The 24,242-nt window shown below is 33.8% G+C and overlaps 1 protein-coding gene across 4 annotated transcripts in view; it reads right to left on the bottom strand.

Annotated features, from left to right (window-relative positions):
* Positions 1–24,242, bottom strand: part of RAPGEF6 (Rap guanine nucleotide exchange factor 6) — a 152,130-nt gene that overhangs the window by 113,161 nt on the left and 14,727 nt on the right. For all 4 annotated transcript variants that reach the window (XM_015598101.2, XM_015598099.2, XM_015598100.2 and 1 more), the window contains exons 2-5: positions 19,424–19,494; positions 17,918–17,974; positions 13,929–14,012; positions 1,629–1,698 (exon numbers count right to left, since the gene is read on the bottom strand). In XM_015598101.2, the coding sequence (XP_015453587.1) occupies positions 1,629–1,698; positions 13,929–14,012; positions 17,918–17,974; positions 19,424–19,494 (282 nt within the window). The remainder of the gene's footprint in view (positions 1–1,628; positions 1,699–13,928; positions 14,013–17,917; positions 17,975–19,423; positions 19,495–24,242) is intronic.

Here is a 24,242-nt window from a genome sequence, read left to right as displayed (position 1 = left end):
ATTAATAACAGAAACCAAGTTTCTCATTGTTAGAGAAAGGAGGTACAAATAAGCAAAGAGGGAAAACCAGAATAAACTCTGGGTTTTAAACATAGATAATAGAGGGTGGGGGTGGGTGTGCGTGTGTGTGTGTGTGTGTGTGCGCGCGCGCGCGCATACACTCAGACATATTTTCCAACTCTGTCCACTGACAGGCCCTAATAGCAATGAGGCACCTGGAGCAATAAAAAAAAAAACCAAGCAGCCAAATCTCAGTTTCTAAATAGTATTCTTTACTAAAATCAAGTAGTTTGCCTTAGAGAAAAGGCTAACTCCAGGTTTGGGACAAGGAAAGTAAAAGATTTCTCTTTAATTTAAAAAGTAATTTAGTATTTAAATATACTGAACTACACATTTAAAAATGGCTAAGATGGTAAATTTTATGTTAAGTGTATTATACCACAATAAAATAAAACAACAAAAGCTCTATGTGATCACTACAGTAAAAGCACTACTCTTTTTTCACAAAGTATGAGAAATATAAAATACATCGATGACAAATAAGAAAATCAGTATTGCCTGAGGTAATTTTCTTGCCATGTTCCTCAGTATATTTGTTTAAAAGGGAGAGTTCTGAGGCCTTAATAGATAAGCCATACCAACCCTTAAATAGACGTAAAACAATAGATAGTCCAAGCCTTGAACAAACTTGAATTCAAGCATAATTCACTGAATACTTACTATACAGGCAACTCTGCTGAATTAGATATACTCTTTGCCTTTTAAATTAAAATTCAGTTGTTTTTTAGAAATATAGGACACAGAGTTCATGATAATGTAGATGATCCAGTTTGGGGAAGAGAAAACAAACTATTTGAAGATATCAGTCTGACTACAGCACCATAAAATGGAAAAGTGGTTTAGTTTTAAGCCCTGACATTAAAATGCTTCATTAAGAATTCAACCTCACTTCTCAATAGTTTAAATAAAGTCAGATGATCATCTACATGAGATGCTAGTAGGACAATGAGTCCATTCAGTATAAGCTATTTTCTAGTAAGGTCATCTCAGAACAAGGTAAATGGGAGTTATGTTCTAGATTCTTCTAATGCTAAAAAAAAAAAAAAAGAAAGAAAGAAAAAAAAAAGTCAGATTTCCTAAAGTTATATCAACTACCTAGCTTTCTTAGGAAAAAGTAAATTATTCCTTAAGTATATTCTTAAAGTAAAACTATTAAGATCTAAACCATTTCTTATTTGGATAGAATTGTGTTTTTTCTCTTTTCCTCAAGTCAAGAGCACAGAATATGGATGTTCAAAGATTAACTACATTAAAGAGAAAAGAGAAAACACTTGAAAAATCAAGGTCCCTTTTTAAAGTCCTTAAATTTTCTGGTAGGAGTGGTAAAAGAAATTACCAAATTTAGAACATGTTATATATAATTACATCACGTTTCGAATTCTCTCAAGGATCAAAAAATTTAAGTCGATGAAAATGTATCAAACTTGGTAGATGGTTCTGATGCTATTTAATAAAATATTTAAACACTCATAGTAATGGAACCTCCGTGAGTATTTAAAAGCCTACTACATTTAAAGTTGAAACTGAAGCATATCAAAAAACAATTCGGCATTCTTTAAAGTTCTTACCACAATCATTTCTGAAGGCTCTAACACAAGACAATCACATCCTCTTTTTCCTCCAAACTGCTTACCAAAACTATAAAAACAGAAAAATAATTTCTTTAGCAAAGGTTATAAATAAAATATATCAATATAGGAAAAAAAACGAACAACCAAGAACACCTAGATGTTAATCAAGAAATTCTGATCCTATCACTTAAGTCTCTTTAAAACAAAACAAAACTGTCCACTTATCCAGATATAAGTGATCAACACAGTTCTATGTGAAAATTATTTAAAAATTTCTGCCTTTAACTAGTCTCATATGGTAAATTAAGGTAAAAATACACCTAATATAAACCCACAATTATGGAATACTTTATAAAAGTAAATTATTATAGTATTTTGGGAGCAGTATCAGAAAACAGATATAAACAACTTTAAAAATATTCGCATTTGAATATATAAAGAAATGTAAGATATAGAAGTGATTCTTTAAAAAAATAGCATTGGAGCTACTGGCTAACTTTTTGGAAAAATTAAAACTGGGTGAGTACTAAAAAGAAATTGTATTTTTATATTCTTCATCTGGGAGAAATTTCTAAGCAAATCAAAAAGGAAAGGGAAAGACTGATGTTTTCATTTTAAAAGATAAACTTAAGTTTTAAAAATATACTTGCTAATCATGTAAGATAAAAGGTTAACATACTAAATATGCAGCGTGCACTTAAAATAAGTTATAAAAGCAATGTAAAATATTAGATAAATGAAAATCAAGTACTGTGGCCAATTATACAATATATAAATAAATTTTATTCTAAAAATAATCAAAGTTAAAAAATCACTAATAGTGCAAAACAAACAAAAAAATAAACTTAAAGAAATACAAAAATCATTTGTAAAAAAAGACTATATAATTTTACTGATGGACTAGAAACAGGACTTGAATGAAAGAACTGACATAGCATGTACTTTAACAAAGAAGCTCAACGTTATAAAAATGTTATTTCTCCACAAAGTATAAGGTTATGTACGAATATAGTTTATAACAAAATTCTAATCAAAATCCAAAATGAAATTACTTTTGAATAAACATATTACTTTTTTTTCTTAAGCAGAACTGTTTTTTGTTTCCCCAAACTCTTATATCATCTAATCTATAAAACAATTAAAAGAAATTACAAATTTGCTTTCATACAAAATGGAATAAAGGTACTAGATTTACTCTTCAATCTGGAAAAACGAGAAAATCACACAAAATATATAAAATAACAGTTTCAAGACATTGAATAACAGGCATGACAGGGCTGTGATTCCTAAGAGAGGGGACTTAAAAAACTAATAATCCATTTCACTACCTACTGGCAATCTCTAGGCTACAATGCACAGGAAAAGCCTAACAGAGCCTGGCAATCTCATTAAATTGAAGAGATAGTTGTGGGGTATGGGTGATGAGAGAAGATCATTAAAATTTACAGGCCACAGAACAGGAAAGGAGGGAGCAGCAGAGAGACAGGAAATGAGACAGAGAGAACAAGAATGTACGTGAATGGACGTGGTTCCCTAAGGGTATAGGAGCAGAAAAATACCAATCCCCTAGAGATGTTGGAGCTGTCCTGAAGTAAGTAGCACAGTGCACTCCTCGCATGTGTGATGCTGCTGTGAACAAAACTATGGTGGGGAAAAAATGTGCACGACAGTGCACGTGTGAGCACACGCACATATTTTGGTGATCTTCAGGAAGGTTGCCTTTAGTACTATGACTATATGAGAACGAACCAATTAAAAGCCAGACTGCAAAGACGACATAATACATGGAGCACTGGGCAGAGTCCTCAGAAATGTATTTCGTTAGTAATGTGATAAATTAGTCCTAAAGAAGTGCTGGACTTGCGCAAATATAAAACATATGACTCTATGTGATCAAATGGATTCCAATTTAACTAAACGGCACATCAGAAGAAAGTCCAATACTGCCCTAAAATACAACAAAAGCTGGAACCCAGCAAGATAAAATTCACAATGTCCAACATTCAGTAAAAAACAGGCATGCAAAGAAACAGGCAAATATACTCCATAACCAAAAGAAAAACCAATCAATAAAAATAGACCCAGAACTGTCAGCAGTGAGAGAATCAATAAACATAAAGAATTGATAAAATAGCTATTATAACTAATAATTTAGTCAAGGTTGCAAGATATAAGATCAACATATGCAACAGCTCAACACTGGAAACTACAAAACACTGTTAAGAGAAATTAAAGATCAAAATTAAAAGAGTGATGCACCTTGTTCATGGTTCAAAAGAGTGAACTGCTAAGATTTCACTACTTCCCAAATTGGTCTACAGATTCACTGCATTCCCAATCAAAATCCTGTTTGTTTGTTTGGTTTTTTTATTTAACAAACTGATTCCAAAATTCATATGTAACTGCTAAGAACCTATGATAATCAAAATAATTTGGCAAAGTTGGAGGACCCATATCTTATTTTGCAATTTATTATAAAGCTACAGTCATCACAATAATGTGGTATTGGCACCAGATAGAAAAATAAATCAATGAAAATAAGTAAAAATTGGGAAATAGGCCCACAAATATATTATAAATATATTTTTAAAAATTAAATGTTAACAAAGATGCAAAGGTAATTCAGAGAAAGGAAAGTTCTGTTAACAAATGCTGGAACAACTGAATAGGCGTAGGTAAAAAGATGAAATTAGATCCATATATCAAACATAGCTTGTGAAAAAAACTAGCTCAAAGTAGATCACAGACCTAAACAGATCATAGCAAAATCTAAAACTATTGTGGACAAAAAAGGGGCTCTGTAATAAATCTGACCAAAAGCAACCTTACAGGTTGATCTGATCATAAATTCCTACCAGGGTAACTCTTGGTGGGAGTCATGCCTCAGGCCTATAAAAAGATTTACCTTTGCCTTAAGCAAGCTCTGTTCATTGTTTAAGTTAACACACCTTTTAAAGGTCTTTTTCCTCACTCCTCAGAAGCATAACTACCCTCATGAGACTACAAATCTTAACTATCCTGAAAGCCAATCCTAAGAGATTTCCCTGCCCTGTTTTCTCCCAATTTGGGTCATCTTTAGTTCCCTCTTTAATTCTAAATGTATAAAAACAAACTCCAACTGTCATTCTTGGAAGTATTTTTCAGTCTGTTGAGACTTGCTTCCAGCTGTGTCCTCTGGCTCAAATAAACTCTAATAAACCCTTATAGAAATTTTCTACAGGTTTGGACGTTCTTATGTCTCGAAACTAAAAACTCCCAGAAGGAATTACAGAAAAAAAATTCTGTGTGACCTTGAGTTAATAAAAGATTCTTACATACATAAACAAAACCACAGTCCATTAAAGAAAAAAACTGATAAACCGAACTTCAAAATTAAGTTCTTCAGCTCTTCAAATAACAATTAACAGATGGAAAACACAATCCACAGACTGGGAAGAAATATTTGCAAGTCGCACATCTGTTAATAGACTGTATACAGCATACATAAAGAACTTTTGAAAATTAAAAAAAAAAAATTAAACAATTATCCCTCTCCCCCTAAATAGACAAAAAATTTCAGAGATACTACACAAAAGATATACAACTGACAGACACATGAAAAGAAGCTTACCATCACTAGTCTTTAGGGAAATGCAAATTTAAACCACAGACAGATACCACCACATAACTATTACTAGTATATGCCACTTAAAAAGACTGACCTTACCAATTGTTGGTAAGGATATGATGTGGAACAACTGAAACTCAGACAACGCTGGTGAGAATATGAAATGGCATAACTTTGGAAAAGAGTATGGCACTTTCTTAAAAGGTGCTACATAACCTAGCAACATTTACATACATATCCAAATTAAATGAAAGTTTGTGGCTACCAGAAGACTTACAACATAGCCATTCTATTTACTTCAGAGAAATGAAAGCGAATGTTGACATAAAGACTTGTACACAATGTTCATAGGAACATTAGTCCAAAATAGTAGAAAGCAGAAAACCACCCAAACGTCCTTCAGTAGTTGAATGCTAAACAAATAGTGGTAATATCCATACAAGAGAAGCTGCAATAAAAAGGAATAAAATGCTGACACATAGCAACATAAATAAACTGCAAAATAATTTACTGAGAAGTCAGACAAAAAAAGGCTACTGTATGCTTTCCTTTATGAAAAATTCTAGAAAATGTAATCTAGTAACAAAAAGAAAAAAAAAAATCAATGATTCCTGGGGACCAAGGAAGGATGAAATGAATGGTTTATAGAGGGCACAAGGACATTTTGGGGGGTGGGAGGGAGGTGATGTTTATGTTCATTATTTTTATCATGGTTGTGATTTTTACGGGTATATACATATGCCAAACTTATTGGATTGTACACTTCACACATGTATAGTTTAGTTTACATCAATTAAGAAAATGAAAACGCAAGCCAAATAAGATAAAATCTATGTAATACCTGTCAGCTTGCATCATAAATGTATTAAAGATTCCTATCAAGGAATAATGAAGACAAACAACTTTGAAACAGGCAAAAAACCAAAACTTAGATACTTCACAGAAGAATATAAAAGAAGCAATGGCCAATGAGCACAAGGAAAAGTGCTTATTATCGTTATACAGCAGGAAAATAAAAATTAAAACCACTTCATAGTGACTAGAATAGCTACACGGACTGACACCACCTCATGTTGGTAACTACATAGAAAGAGAACTCTTATACACTGCTACTGGGCATCTAAAATAGTACAACCACTGGGGGACAGTTTAGCAATTTCTCATAGTTTCTCTATTAAACTTCAAGACATATTATTGAAGGGGTTCAGAATGAGCCTCCCCAAAATATGCCACTTTAGCATGTGGATTATTTTCAGCTGAAGGCTATCAAGACCAAGCAGACTCAAGAAAAACTTTTACTTCTCCCTTAATTACCTAAAAGAATTTAGATAGGGTACTTGGCCCAGAAAAAGAGTTATTACCAGAACTATTTATCTCAATGACCTATCTGTATGGCAGGACAAACATCCAAGTATTAAACATCTTCTCTTGTCATCCCATGAATTATTCATCTCTCCTTTTAAGTCCCAGACCCTACCCCATTCCTTAGTTAAGGATAGCATATAAGCTTTAACTGCTCGATTTGTCCTTGGGTTGCAATGCCTTTGTGGGGCCCCTGTACATATGTAATTTAATTTGTTTTTCTCCTGTTAATCTGTCTTATGTTAATTTGATTATTAGAAAAGACAAAGAACCTAGAAAGGTAGAAAGAAATTTTTCCTCTCCTACATTACGAAGCAACAGTAATTACAACAGTGTGGCATTCAAACAGGGATAGACAAAATCAAATAGAACAGTTTAGGAGCCAAGAAACAGGCACACAAATATATGGATATTTGTTTTACGAAAATGGTAGTATTGAATGAAAGTCGGAAAAGGGCATATAGGAATCTAAATGAAAAACCATGCAACATTATATCATACTCAAAAATTAGTTCTAAGGAGACTATAGATCTAAATGTGAAGGGAAAACAAGTTCTAGAAAGTAATAAAGGAAAATATCCTCAGGGTCTCAGGTACAGAAATGTTTCTTAAGCGAAGATGACAAAATGGAAAAGACAAAATTGTTCTACATTTCATGAACCTGTGTTCATGAGAATGAATAATATAAGGCACAACGTGAGGAAAAGATATTTGCAACAAAGATAATCAAGCAAGAAATTAGATGTATATGAAGGATTTCTACATTCTGATAACAAAAGACAATGCATTAGAAAAATGGAGAACAGAATTTAAGAAGCACTTTACAAAAGAAGTTATTCAAATGTACTCACTCATCAGCCACCAATAATATGCAAATCAAAACTATAATGAGATATATATTCTCAATAGAATAGCTGAAATTAAGCCATCAAAAAAATTAAAAACGAAAAGACTGACAATACTACATATTGGTGAGGATGTGAAACAATAGGAATTCTCATTCACTGCTGGGGGGTGTGTAAATTGGTACATCTACTTTGGACTACAACTTGCAAATGAACGCTGAATATAGGCATATCTTATGAGCCAACAATTCTCTGCTAGGTATACTGTACAGAAATGTATGCACATGTGGATTGAATGTACAAGAATGTTCACAGCTACTTATAATAGCCCTAAACTACACAAACAATAAAATATTAATGAGAATAAATTAACTCTAACTACATGCAACATGAATGAATCTCATAAATACATTGGGTCAAAGAAGCTATATACAAAAGAATACTGTATGATTAAATTTATATTAAGTTTAAAAGTAAACAAAACTAGACAACAATGTTTACATGTACATATCCTCAAGCTAAAACTCTACAGATATTCAAGACTGATTAAACTTTAGGAAAATGGTGATCTTTCAGAGGAAGTAGGAGAGTTGATTTGAGAAAAGACATGCAGACTAAGGAGACATAGCCGCCTTACCTCATACCTAGAAACAAATGCAGGGAGGCAGTCAAAATGGGGAGACAAAAAAAAAAAACACGTCCCAAGAAAAAGGACAGAACAAAGCTCTAGAAAAAGAACAAAATGGAAGCAATTTACCAGATGGAGAGTTCAAGACACTGGTGATAAGGATATTCAATGAATTTAGGGAAGAGTAGAAAAACTCAGAGCTTTAACAGAGAGAGAGAGAAAACATAAAAATGAAGACAGAAAACATAAAGAATCAGTCAGAAATGAATATAATAACTGAAATGAAGAATACCTAAGGAAGAATCAACAGATTAGATGAAGCAGAGCATACAGTCAGTGATTCAGAAGATAAGGTAGCAGAAACTATGTAATCAGAACAGCAACAACAAAAAAAAAGAATCCAAAAATTTGAGCATAGTTTAAGGGGCCTCTAGGACGACATCAAGTGCAACATTCGTATCATAGGCATGCCAGGGGAGAAGAGAGAGCAAGGAATTGAAAAACTGAAGAAATAATGACAGAAAACGTCCCTAACTTGGTGAAAGAAAGAGACATACAAGCCCAGGAAGCACAGAGCCCCAAATTAGATGAACCCAAAGAGGCCCACATCAAGACACATCATAATTAAAATGCCAAAGGCTACAAAGAGAGAATCTTAAAAGCAGCAAGAGAAAAGCAATCAGTTACCTACAAAGGAGCATCTATAAAATTGTCAGCTGATTTCTCAACAGAAATTTTGCAGTCCAGAATGGACTGGCACAAAATATTCAAAATGATAAAAAGGACCTAAAACTAAGATTACTATACCCAGCAAAGCTATCATTTAGAATTGAAGGACAGATAAAGAGCTTCCCAAACAAGAAAAAGCTAAAGGTTATCACCACCAAGCCAGTATTATAAGAAATATTAAAAGGACTTAAGAAAAAAGAACAAAAATATGAATAAAAAATGGTAATAACTACATACCTATTAATAATTACTTTAGATGTAAATGGATTAAATGCTCCAGTCAAAAGACAGGGTAGATAAATGGATAAGAAAACAAGAAGAGCCTTACATGTGGTACCTAAAAGAGATTCACTTCAGATCGAAAAACACACAGACTGAGAGTAAAGAGATGGAAAATGATATTTCATGAAAATGGAAACAAAAAAAGCTGGAGTAGTAATACTTATATCAGACAAAAAGGACTTTAAAGCAAAAGACAAAGAAGGATCCAGTTATCCCACTTCTGAGTATTATCCAAAGAAACCCAAATCACTACTTCAAAGGGACATGGGAATCCATATGTTCACTGTGCCATTATTTACAATAGACACATTATGGAGGCAACGTGGCTGTCGACACATCAACAGATGAATGGATAAAGAAGAGGTGTTAACACATACACACAATGGAATATTATTCAGCCATAAAAAAGAATGAAATCTTGCCATCTGCAACAACATGGATGACTTAGAGGGTATTGTGCTGAGTGAGACAGAGAAAGACAAATGCCGTATGATTTCACTTATATGTGGAATCTAAAGAATCAAATGAACAAAACAGAAACAAACCCATAGATACAGAGAACATTTTGATGGTTACCAGATAGGAGGGGAATTGGAGGTTCAGTGAAAAAGGAGAAGAGATTAAGCAGTACAAATCAGCAGTTATAAAATAGTCATGGGGATGTAAAATATAGCATAAGGAATATAGTTCATTATATTGCAACAACAATGTAAGGTGTCAGATGGGTACTAGATTTATTGGAGTGATCACTTCATAAATCATATAAATGTCTAATCACTATGTTGTACACTTGAAATTGATACAATATTGTATGCCAACTCTAATTGAAAATTAAAAAATTACTTTAAAAAAGACATGCAGGCTGCTTCTAAGGTGCTGACAATATTTAATTTCTTGATCTGGTAGTGATCAGGCAAATATATGATTTACAGTAACTCATTAACATATACATTTAGGTTATCTGCACTTTCCCTATATATTTCACTAAAAAAGTTAAAATCATAAAACAATGTTTCTACTTGGGTCAAAAATGGGAAAACTAATTGAGAATACTTCTTAAAGTACAACTTACACTGTTTCTTTTGATTAGTACAAATTTATTACTTTGTCTAAAATATTATTTTTAAAAGTATGTCTTGAAAAATGAACAATGCCATTTAAAGGTGACTTTCCCAACCTTAATGACTAGCAGAGTGCCTGACACAAGCAAGCACTCTATAAACATTTTCTAAACAAATTAATGCCTCAGTGCTTGACATATTCTGACTGAAATGCCTGTTTCCCCCTTCACTGCCTGGCTAATCCTGTTTATCTGTGGAATCCATGTCCAAAACTGCCTCCCCAAGAAAGTTTTCTTTCCATGTCACACAACACTTAGGCCCTTTTTAAACAAAGCCATCATCCCAATCCAATGTTAAGTCAATCTTTTTTTGTTTTTTTTTGTCTTAATGCCTGTATCTTATAGAGATGACAATCAATGCTTATTTGCTGAATAAATGAATACATGCATTAAATTTTATTTAAAAATCACATGTAATGAAGTCCTTGCTTTCTTGAGGTACAGCAAGATTTTACTGTGACAACTAAAAAGTGAATTAAATTCTAGAAAAAGGCTAACTTTATTTCAAAAGAAAGACATTTAAATTTCAGGCTTGATTTATTACTTATCTCCTTTGTTTATAGTAAATTGTAAAATATATGTTACTGGTTTAAATTACATATAGAATTTCACTATAAAATAACAGGTGTATTTGGATGCTTTGGTAAAATATATGCCAACTAGAGTTTAGGAAATAAACCCCATGAAAATTCAAGGCCTTGCTCCCTCAGTGAAGTTTCTAGGAGTTCCATAATTTGAGGCATGCAGGATATTTTCTTCAAGGTGAAGTACAAGTTGATTAGGCACTATCACAACAAAGAGAGGCATAATACCTGGGTTTTTTTGTTGTTGTTTCTTTGGGGGGGGATTTTGGAGGTAACATATATCGAGTGTGAGTATGCTACTTTGACCCATCTTCAAGGTGTCCTCAAGGTTGCCAGCAAGTTTAGATTGCAGTATAAGTCACTGTACCACTGGGCTTTATAGTCCAGCATATTCAATAACTTTAGTATCTACAATAAATTGGCATGCTCTATGGAGCTTCTCACAAGCACTGATATGACAACAACAGTGTAGACTTCTATGCCTTCTTCTAAAAATTACATTACATCCTCAAATAACATCATTTCATTCAACGTCATTTCATAATTATGTTGATGAGGGGGAAAAAAAAAGATTCCCGGCTGAGGTCACTGTCTGTGTGGTGTCTGCACACTATTCCCATATCTGTGTGTGTTTTTTCTGGGTACTCCAGTTTCCTCCCACATCCCACGGATGTGTACATTAATTAGCATGCCTACAGTGCCTCAATCTGAGTGAGTGTGTGTGCACACACGCACACACACACCCTGTCTTAGAAGGAAGGGCATCTTGTTCAGGATAAATTCCCACCCTTGCTCCCTGAGCTGCTAGGATAGGCTCCAGCCACTCATGACTCTGAACTAGAATAAGTGGAAAATAATTATCTTACTTGTTTTCATTAATCTTTCTAAATGTATGTATAGCTCACATTTACTTCTGTGTTTAATATCAGATGTGTTTTGATTCTTTATTTAGAAGTCTGGTGATGTTTTTGTGATCAGAATTATGCCATAGGAACTTAACTTTTGTTTATATCAATTAGCCTATGGTAAAACTGGTTTTGTTATAAGTCGTTTCGCTTAAAGTAGCACTTTCCAAGAATCTATCAACTTTTGAGAAACAATTCTGGCTTGCTACTGGGCATGGTAGAGGCTGAATGCCTAACTATGGGGCATCAGGTTACCATGTAGCCTGACTTCCCATCATGAAGTGCATACCTAGCCATAGGGTAGGGCATGAATAGTAGCAACCTATTATCAAATGAATATGGTATATAAGAGACCAAGTTTACCCAGGTCCAGAGTAAGTCGCATGAGGTGGCTCAGATTCCTGCAATACCAACTCCTGTTGCATTGCCTCCTCTACTGCAATCTGTGCCTATGCCTACTTGGAGAGCTCCTTATGACCAGCTGACTGAGGAGAAAATACTTGAGCCTGTTTTACAGATGAGTCTGCAAAACATGCTGGTACCACCCTAAGGTGGACAGCCCCACTTGGAGGTGACCCTGAAGTAAGGCAATGAAGGAAAATTCTCCTAGGAAACAGAACTTAGAGAAAAGTTCAAACTGGATTGAGAGAGGACCAAAATTACTGATCTAAACAGATTCATGATCAGTTATCATTGGTTTAGTTGAATGGTCAGGGACTTAAAAGGAACAGGATTAGAAGACTGGTAACAAAGAACTCTGGGAAGAGGTATTTATTTGAAAGACTTCTTTCAGAATGGCCAGGCTTTGAAGTTATCTGCATCCCATAGGAACACCCATATGAATTCCCAAAGGGTATCTACTGAGGGGAGGCTTTTAATAATCAGGTAAACAAAATGATATGCTCTGTGGGTTTTTTTTTGCCACCCCACCCCAGTGTTTGTTCAATGGGCCCATGAATGTGGCACAGATGGGAGATACAAAGGGCCTCAATGTTAATGCTACTGCTGGATACCTAACCTGCTGACAGTAGAGACCAACACTGACTATCTGATATGGCACCATTCCGTAAATAAAAGAACTATTAAGGATTTTATTTGTAAAAACAGTTAACAATGTTTTAGTCTGCTAAAGTCAAGAAGCACAGATTTCATCGAACCAAAGGTCAATGATGTAGGCATGCATTTCAGTACTCAAGACATAACATGATGTTAAAAATGGCAACAAAACTAAGATGTCCCATAGCATCTATCGACTAGACTGTACCTTAATACTTAAATTGAACAGTTTTGCAACTAAATTAATTTAGCTACAATTAGAAGTCTTACTTTAGAAGACCAAAAATATCAACATATTGGAAAAAAGTCACTAAAAATTGCTTTTATATCACCAAATTGTAATTTGAGGCCCCAAAATATTAAGAATTGCTGACAGAACAAATTCTCTATACATCTGACCATCTTTCCAACCGCCCTTATCTTCTTTTCTCTAATTATGGTGGTGATAATTAACAATTACTTGTAATAGTCAGGCATTGTTCTAAGAGCTTTATTAGGTATTAACTCATTTATTCCTCAAAACTAGCCTATGAAATAGGTTCCATTATTGTCCTCATTTTACAAAAGGGGAAAGAGGCAGAAAGGGATTAAAGAATTTGCCCAAGAAGTAGTAAAGCACAGACATGAACTCATGCAGTCTGGCTCTAGAGTGTCAACTTTTACAGACTTCTGTTGAGAGCTCTGAGTAGTAGCTTGCCAAAACTTCCTAAAGGCACTTAAGTACTATTATTATCCTCATTTTACAGTTAAGAAACCAAATTTGTCCAAAGTCACATAACTAGTAAGTGATAAAATCAGGATTCTAACCCAGTTTGCCTTTCTCTAAAAATCAATTTCTTAACTATTAAGGTGTATTGCCTCTTTACAATTATTAATAGCAATGAACCCAAAAACCATCAGATAAACTAGATCAAATCTTACAGAAAACTAAAGATCAAATAGGAATAAGATACTCTGCCACGGTGTAAACTTAAAGATTACACTCTCAGAAATAAGAAATATCAGTTGATTCCTGCCAATTATTTCCAATTACCAACGAGTAAAGACATTTAGAAAATGTATCACCTACTGAGAGAAGATACACATCTTACATAAAATAGTTTAAGGTAAGAAATAAAATAAATAGATATAATGTTAACTTTGCCTGCCACATGCACTAAGCAGCAAATGTAAACATACCTGCAAGGAGGCAAGACCATGGAGTCTTTCATAAGCACAGATCCAGAAAGCAGGATATACCAACATCTGGCAATAGTTTCTGAACTGTTTAAAGGAAAAAGTAAATTAAAACACACATTCACATGTATACAGATTCAACACAAAATACACAGCACGAAATATATTCTAATAATATTGTAAAATATTAAAAATTAAATAATACTACTGGGAAATTTTACCTGTTGCCTAAGGTTTTATACAGATCATGTTCACATGGGAAAAAGTATAATCATTACCTTAAAATATAGACTTCAATAGCATATGTTCATCAGCTTTGTCTTATTAATTATATTATTAACTTCACCTTCTTCATTTTTGTGTAGCGGATCACCACATTTGATAAAGATTAACTTAAATATTGTATAGCATCTACATATTAGAAAATCCTATTTCTGATAACATGTATATTAAAGACAATATTATTTGTAATTCACAGATTTATCAATGGTGCATCTTAACTTTCAACTATAATTTGGATCACGATGATTTCATTTCTTTTAAATTTTATTCTGACATTAATATATGTCTACCTAATCTCTCATTTTATTGTTTGAAGGATAAAATAAAAAGAATATCAGATGACTTAAGTCCATCAGCATTTTAGTTCACTTAAATCTCCAAAGGAAACTCAGAATCTTATTAGATGCTAGTTTATAATCCAAACTAACCTTTCTGTCTTTCTCTCAAATATCTTTATTTACCATACCTAAGGCTTCAACTGTATATGTGAAGGATTCTAATACTTATAAAACTGTATATCTGGCTGTCTACTTAACATGTCAACTTGTATGTCTAACAGGTAACTCAAATTAAACATATTCAAAATTGACCTATCATTTTCTTCAAGCTTGGATCTTTTCTAGTATTCTCTGTCCTCAATAAACAGTAGAATTCTCCATCCAGAAACCTAGGCCTCCAAACCATTCCACATAGCACCCAGGGTAAGCTTTTTGGGTTGATCCTATTGCTTACCATGAGAAGGAAAAATTGTCAACTTTTCAGTAGGTGCTTTCAAGTTCTTTATATCCCTTCCTATCTTCATCAAGGGAAGATGCAAATGGCTGCAAAATTCCTACTTAAGTTGTTTAGAAATCCCACTTCCTTACTCTTTTGAATATAATTTACAAAATCAAGAGGGAACAAGATCAGTAAGGGAAAAATCTGCCCAAAATTAAGGCAGAAGAAAGTTTTAACTGGATGCCAGGACAAGCCTCCAATTTTATCTCATTTGGCCGAAGCAGTCACAATGCTGTCAGTAAATTCCACTGAAATTCAGGAAAAATCCTGAAGTTCTCTCCTACCACCAAGAGAACCATGCCAGCTTATAAATCAGAAACTGTTCAGATCTTGCAAAGAATTCCACTCTCAAGGGCATAGTTTGACAATGCAGATGATAAGCACACACAAGGAAAGTGAAACTCTTTAAGGTGGGGCCCTGCTATCTCCTTTTTCTTTGTAAGCAAATGAATCCAAGAATAATCTAGCCCAGAGAAGGGAGACATACTTAATCTTGTCAGATTTTACTCCTTCAAAGGCAATGCTCCTAAAATAAAGACCAAAAACTCTTAAGGTAGCCTCCACCTGCAACTCCAGGCTCCTCCCTCTTGCTGTGTCCTCCTCTTTGCCCATGGCACTTGAACACTCTGGTTTTTTATAAGAACTGTGCAAACAACAAAATCCAATTTTAGAACATTTCTATCATCACAAAGAGATTTCTTATGCTTTGTTTGCAGTCAATCCCTGCCTCCAATAATCTGTTCCAAACAGAACCAATAATCTGTTCTGTCTCTATAGATTTGTCTTTCTCGGACAGTTCATATGAATGGGATCACATAATGTGTGGTGTTTCTATCTTCTTCCACTTAACATAATGTTTTTGAGGTCTGTCCTTGCTGGAGAGTATATAAGTACTTTATTCCTTTTTATTGCCAAATAATAATCCACTATACAAATATACAGAATTTTATTTATCTATTCATTGGACATTTTGATTGTTTCCAGTTTTAGGCTAGTACAAAAAGTACTACTAAAAGCATTTGTGTACAGTCTCTGTATCATAATTATTTTCATTTCTCTTGGGTAAATACGTAAAAGTAGAATTACTGGGTCATATGGGTAAAACTGTTTTAACTTTTAACGAAACTGCAAAACTGTTTCCTAAAGTGGCTATACCATTTAACATCCTCACAACCAATATATGAAGATTCTAGGTGTCACCATAACCTCGCCAAAAACTATGACTGTCTGCCTTTTTGACTGTAGCTATTCTAATGGGTATAAAGTGATATATCATTAATTATCATATATGGTGTTATGGTAAGGGTCTAAATTAACTTTCTGCATGTAAAAATTCAATTAACTCAGAACCATTTGTTGAAGAAACTATGCTTTCTCTATTGAAATTCTTTAGCACCTTCATCAAAAATAAACTATTTGTTGGTGGTTCCTTTTAAATCCTCAACCATGTTATAACCACACTGTGCACAGATCTTAGCTACAGGTCATTTTTAAAAAACAGAACTGTTCATAAATCTAAGGGTTTATTTCTGGGCTCTCAATTCTGTTCCAATAATCTATATAGCTATACTTTCCTTTGGTTGCACTTAAATATGTGTAACTATTTTAATTAACTCTCTCCCCACCTCACTACACGATAAGCTCAATAAGACAAATACTGTCTTCCCACCATTCTATACCAGGGTAAGCATAATGTATAGCAGACATTTAATAACAATGAATGAATGGATCAACAAATGAATGAATGTAGCTATTAAGACCCATATGAATCATGTAAATACTTTAGAAATGATGATATATGCAATGTGCAGGTAATGAGACATGAAAGTCAATACCATTCATACATACCAGTTGAATCTATATAATAAAAGGTCACTGCTGCCAAAACTTTTAGAAGGAAAAAAGAGAAGAATGTCTTCATAATCTTGAGGAAGTGACAGATTTTAGTTCTTAACTAGACATGGAAAGCACTAATCACAAGGGGGAAAACTGAGAAAGCTGGGAATTTCTCTTCTTCCAAAGATGCCATTAATAGAAAGACACAGAGTGGGAGAGGATATATGCAACATAAGTACACAACAAAGGACTTGGATACAGAATTCAAAAGGAATTTCTACAAATCAATAGAAATAAGACATACAACCCAATTAAAAAATGGTCAAAACCTTGAATTGAGATTTCACAAATGAACTATCCAAAAAGCCTATAAGAACACGACAATCATTCACCATCATCAGTAAGCAGAGAAATGGAAAATAAAGTCACAATGGGATAACAAAATAAATGCACATGTTAGATTCTAATGTTAGAATATCCTAAATTTGAGCATGTGCGTTTCCAATAATTCTATTCCTAAGAATATGCCCAAAAGGAATGAGTAAATTAGGACACAAGAAGACGTAAACAAAATGTTTAAAGAAACTTTATTATTCATGATAGCAAAAAACTGAAAATAACCTAAATATTTATAAATAGTGGAAAGGACAAATGAATTATCATTTTCATACAACTGTATCCTTTAAAGCAGTAAAAAAGAATGAATGCAAAAACATGGAAGAATTTCAGACATGTGTGAAGTAAAAAACGTCTGACTAAAAGACTTATCTATATGACATTCAGAGAGAGGCAAAACTAATCTACGGTGACAGAAGTCAGAACTGGATTATCTTTCCAACAGAGTTGACTAGAGCCTTCTGGAGAGCTGATATGTTCTGTATGTTCATCTGGGTAGGAGTTACACAGGTGTATATATTTATTAAACTTTGTCCCACTCTACACCTTTTGTGCACTCTATATCTGTTATACTTCACGGTTCATGAAAACATTTCAATCTGCTCTACAGAAAATGTTACAGAATCAAATGAATTTCAAAGTTAGAAGTCAAAATTTAAATATTAAAGCAATTAATTTAAGCTAATTACAGAAATACTTACCAAAATAGAATTTGATTGCCACTGTATCTCTCATAGCGTGCTCTTGCAGACATTAATCTAAAATATTAAAAAAAGTAAAAGTTTTAATCAGATCTACCACTAAATTTATCACTAAACTATAAGCATTTAGAAACATATACATTAAATACAACATTTTCAAAAACACAATCAGATATTAAGTGGCAACAAGTATAGTACTCTTATGTACATCCTATCATCTGTTAATTCACTTTAAATAATGTTCTTTTTTAATATAAAAAATATAGATTTGTCTGAGTCACACTAAATCCTCATGTGAAGAAGAGTTATTGGCAGAGGCATAAACAAACTATTGAGTAAGTATATAAATTTGCTTGCATTTAAAAAATACTTTTAGTATTACTAAATGCTTTCATTTTCAGTTTTCTTTTTTATTTGATATATACAAACATCTAAATTATGTTTTACAGAAAACAGGATATAATAAATCCCAAACAATTATATTTTAGCAACCTGGGCCATAAGCTAAACTTAAAGAACAGTCAGAAAAAGTGATAGATAAGCTGGTCATGGAAGGAAAACACATTTTAATTAAAATGTTAAACAAAGTTACTATAGAGCATTACAAAACTCAAAAGTGTTTTTTACAAATATAATCACAATGATAAAAGGTAGGAGAGAAAATTTATTTACGGAATAGGAAAATGAAGTTCAAAGAGTTTATGGGTCTTGTCCATGGGCACTTAAACCAAATCCAGAATCCTGCTCTTTCTACTTTAATACAACACTACATCGTACCATGCCCATTTTAAGTATGTGATATGGTAAATATCAATAGGAACTACAAAAAGAAGTTTTGTTTTCACTGGCCAGCACATACTGAACACTGTGTTTGCTTTAGATCATTACAGCTGACCCTTGAACCACACAGGTTTGAACTGCCCAGGTCCAGTTACATGTGGATTTTTTTCCAATTTTAGTATATGTGCTGCTGAAGCAAACACTATACGTGGATTTATTTTCAACAAGTAAATGTATTTTCTCTTCCTTATGATTTTCTAAATAACATCTTTTTCTTTAGCTTTCTCTTTGTAAGACTACAGTATATAATATATATAACATACAAAATATGTGTTAACTGACTGCTTACATAACAGTAAGGCTTCTAAGTAGTTACACAGGCTACTAGTAGTTACATATTTGGGGAGTCAAAAGTTATAATTGGATTTTCAATTGCGTGGGGTCCAGTGCCCCAACCATGAAGTTATTCAAGGGTTAACTGCATTTTCATTGAATCCTCAAAACACTAACAAAAATAATCTTATTATCCCTATTTTATGGAAGACAAAACTACAGCTTACATATTAAGACTTGCTCAAGGTCCCATGGCTAAGAAAAACTAGGTTGAGAAATGAAAATTCTACGTTTATCCTACCAAAAAAACCGAAAAGATTTAGCCGTTGCATCTATCCAAACTCATTTGAATAACTCCATAGCACATGTTCATAAACAAAGCATTACACTTACCTAAGCTGATGTTCTCTGAGGTTTGATAATATTTCCATCCCATGAAGATAAGAATAAATAGTATTTAGGTCCTGCAGAATAAAAAAGATCTGATTATTTTCCTAATAAACTTTTAAAAATGTAATGATACCCCCATAATTCTCATTTTAAGCTAACGATCATTTATGACAGAACTGTTAATAGAAATCATAAAAATCTCTGAATTATCCGATGTGAAAAGGTAGAGAACTCCCTCAACTCACACAGCAACCCCTCTTCAATATGGCTGATGGCCTCTATGCAAACAATGCCAGAAATTAAAAACTCACTGTTTCATATGAAAGTCTATTTCATTTCTAAACAGATGTAACCTTTCTTCTTCGGTGACCTCCAAGTACTTGAAAACAGTTATGTTTTAAATCTGACTTTGTTGGTTTTTTCCCTCCAGATTACAGAGCCTCAGTATTTGCAGGTTCCAAATCTTTAAGCATCCTAGCTGCCCTCCTCTGGAGATGGCCCAGTTTGTCAATATCCCTCTTAAAGTATGACCCTAAAAAATCTTTTTGTAAAAGGACTCAAAGTGGTAATGATCTACCACTAAAAATAAAAAAAAGTCCAATGAGATAATCCTGTTCACTCTGTGGAAGAGGTAGTAGGGAACCTTTTTCTAGCCCTCATTCAGATAACCAGGTATTAAAAACCCCAGAATAATACAGTATAACTTCAGCTAAGAGCAGTGGCATAGCAAAAGAAGAATGTGAGAACAGTCCCAATTACTGACACAAAAAAGCATTCTGCCACTGATGCTATGAAGAATGTTGGTGCATGGTGATTATAAACAAATCTAAACTCTCTACATAAAATGTATCTCCTTATTCTCTTATAAGGAATAATGCCTTAATACCAGAGCACACTGCTCCCAAACATTGCTGTCCTGCTTTGATATGCAACTGGCCAAGACAATTATCAGATCACAGAAAGTAGAAATGAAAAGACGCCTAAGACAACTTGCTTTCCAATAAGTTAATAAGACAACATAGGGTCAAAAACAGCAATAATCTTTGGTTCCAAAGATTACAAGTGATGGATTCAATGACCACATATCTCTGCAAAATCCTGAGAGTTAAAAAGCTTTTTGAAGTATTTTTTAAAAGGAAGAATAGATTAAAAGAGGAAACCACAGCAAATGAGACAGGTCTATAAAATTCTGGAAGACAGCAGATGGAGTAGTGATATGATAAACTGTATTTCCCAAGATGGCTACAATGATATTTCTTATCTTCTATGTTCTTTTGCAATGGGACCTTATCATTCCCCCACCAAAAATTGGAATCTGTGTGCCCTCCCCGAGGATCTGGGTTGGTCTTGTGATTTGTTCTGACCAAAAGAATATAGCAGAAATGAGACTGTGGAAATCTAAGATTCTAGTATCCTGTGAGCACCACTGCTGTGAGGAAGCCCGAGCTAGCCTCACTGACAGAGAAAAGCGACAAAGAACAGCACCAAGGCACCAGACATGTAAGTGAACCCCTTCTTAGACCAGTCCAGCTATCAGCTGAACGGAACTAAGAGAACGATCCTAGTCGAGATTCTGTGAGGCAAAAGAAACCATCTCCCAGCCAAAATCTTCTGAATTGAGATAACAGAGTCCTGGCAAAAGTCTAACTCACAGTGGGCTCACTGAGCCTGCAGACCCACCCAACAGTCTCTTTTCACTCCCTGAGTTTATAATTAGAATTTATATTAACCTCTACAAGTGAGAATAACCCCCACAATGGGTCCATGACCTATGTGGTAAAAGCTGCCATAGTGGAAAAAACCAAGTGGAAACCTCTGAAATTGCCCCATTCTCCAGAATAAGACAGTAAATAAAAGACAATTTTGTTTCCAGAGGGGCAAAGAAGAGCAGACTAGTGCCACTAGTAAAGACTTAAATTATGCAAGGGTGATGGTCCCCGTTACATAGCATATATCATCTGCAGAAAGCAGATGGATCCTAAAAAATGACTGCAGACTACCAGAGACTTAACCAAATTTCAGTCCTGGTCACAGTTGTGGTTTCAGACTTACTGTTGCTGGAATTGATTAGTTAAGCTCCAGATATTGATTTGATGAATGTATTCTTTTCCATTCCAACTACAAAAGAATATCATTAGAGTGGTGGTCCTCAACTAGTACTGATTTTTTCCCCCTGATGATAGAGCAATGTCTGACACATTTTGGGTTGTCGCATTTAGCGGGGAGGGGTGCTACTAGCATAAAGTGACTAGAAGCCAGAGATGCTGCTAAACATTCTATAATGTTCAGGACAAGGCCCCAAAATATAGGAATATATGGGTCAAAATGTCAATAGTTTTGAGGTTCAAACATCCTGGATTAGAGAGAACAAGACCCAAAACTCACAGAGGAACAGGAAGAGTTCCAGTTTACCAGGCAAAGTGGAAAATCTCATAATTCACAGTACATTTAGTGGAGTTCTCAGAAGGCTTTGAACTCAGTATTGGGGCAAAATTAACCACAGACTACATAACATAGCTCAAAAAAAGGCCTGAAAGGATCAAATGATTTCCAAATTACTTGTGTCTCAGATAAAGCCAAATAACATTTATAGGAAAAAAAAAAAAAAATCCAGCATATAAAGAGGTAAAACTCAGTTTCTGATATTCAATCAAAACTTACCAAGTATGCAAAGAAGCGGGAAAAAATTACCCATAATGAGGAGAAATCAAAACTGACTCAGTAATTATATAGCTAATAGAACTAGTAGGAAAAGACATTGACAAACTTATTAAAACTATATTCCATATGTTCACACGGAACATATTCCACATGTTCAGGAAGATACAAAAAAGATTAAGCATATAAGAAGAGACATTTAAAAAATTCCAGACATGAAAACAATATCTGAGATGTAGAATACATTGAGTGAGACGACTAGCATATTAGACATTGCAGAAAAGATTAACAAATCTTAAGACACAAGAATAGAGATCAAAAACACAAATGAAAAAAATGGAAAAAGTTTGAACAGAGCACCAAGGAGCTATGGGACTACTTTGAGCAGCCTAACAAAAAGTCACTGTTCACTGTGGGAGAGAGAAAGAGGAAAAAAAAAAAAAACTATTTAAAAATAATGGAAAATCTTTGATGAAAATTATAAGCTCACACATCATATAGCTCAATAAAACTCAAGCACAAGAAATATGAAAAAACAATACCAAAGCACATTATAATTGCTTAAAAAAATGAGAACTGTAAAAGCAATTAGAGAAAGAACAAAACTCCACAGTAACAAAGATTCTTGAAACAACACAATCCAGCGAGAAAAGAAAAAATATACATATAAACTTAGAATTCTATTCCCAGTCAACACATCTTTCAAAAAACGAAGGCAAAATATTTTTCACATATAAAGGCTGAATGAATTAATTACCAGCATACCTGCTCTACAGGAAAAAAATGTTAAAAGTACTTCATAAAGGAGGAAAACAATACCAGGTGGAAATTTGGATCTACACAAAGAAATGAAGAGAACTGAAAATGGTAACTACATGGGTGAATATAAATCTTTTTTCAAACTATTTAAAAGAAAACTGTCTAAAGCAACAAACAACAAAGACAACATATTGTGGGGTTTATAATACATGTACAAGGAAAACAAACAACACAAAGGCCAGGAGGTAAAAATAGAAGTATTCTGTTATAAAGTTCTTAAACTATAAGTGTAGTATAATATTACTTGATGGTAGATTGTGATAAGTTTAGGATGTATACTATAACCTTAATAAATCTCATAATTCGTGGATTCTATGGATTTTCTACATATATACTACCTCTTATGAATTATAGTATTAATTCTTCCTCCCAGTCTATGGGTTTTTTTGTTTGTTTTGTTTGTTTATTTTTGCCTTATTGAGCTAAGACTTTCAAAACAATGGCCAGAGTAAGTGTGACCATATACCACAAACACTGCTGCTGGGGCCCAACCCTTTAAGAGTCATCATAACATGGCCAGACATCTACAAAAGGCCTGCTCTCTGGAAATGTACTTGTTATTTTTAGCTTCAAGACAATTTTGTTTTAGTGTCAAACAAGTTCTAAAAACTATAACACATAAATGTTATGTTATGGCAAACAGAATTAGACCTCTCATAACTTGACCTGCGAGACAAGGATAGGCCAGTGTCGAGGACCCACAGAATTTTTCTGAGATGCTTGACTGAATTTGTCATATAATTTACTCTGTTCTCAAGGACGGACATCTTTGCTACATCACTGTTGATGCCATGAATAGCTAAGAATTAGGAATTCACTTTTCAATTTTAAAGTCTAAATGAGAATATAACTCACAAATTTTAAAATACATATATGGTTCTTCAGTTCTTGATCTGAAGAGAGAGGCTGACAAAGTTTATCAACTTTAGATTCTAAAAGCCCTTCTTTAAATATCTGAAAGTGTGCCCCATTGTTTGCCTCCAATTTCCTTACTTCAGTAAGGAATTTGGCCACATGAAGTTCTCCAACAGCATCTATAAATGATAACTGAATGGACCTGAATAGAAATACTAGCATTATTTCTATCAGAGATTGGCAAACTTTCTCTACAAAGTGCCAAATAGTATATATTCTATATTTTTCTAGCCATGTGGTTTTTGTCACAACTACTTAATTTTGCCTTTGTAGCATGAAAATAACCAACAAAAAAGTAAGTAAATGAATGAGTGTGGTGGCATTCCAATAAAACTTTATTTATAGACTAGTTGGTAGGCTAATTTGGCCCCCAGACCATACTTTGCCAACTCCTAATGCAATGTGGTCAAAAATATCTACCAAGGAAGTC

This window comes from Pteropus alecto, unplaced genomic scaffold (assembly GCF_000325575.1).
Source record: "Pteropus alecto unplaced genomic scaffold, ASM32557v1 scaffold78, whole genome shotgun sequence".
Lineage (NCBI taxonomy): Eukaryota > Metazoa > Chordata > Mammalia > Chiroptera > Pteropodidae > Pteropus > Pteropus alecto.
The sequence above is the reverse complement of the archived record's forward strand: the minus strand, read 5'-3'. Positions and strand labels throughout refer to the sequence as shown.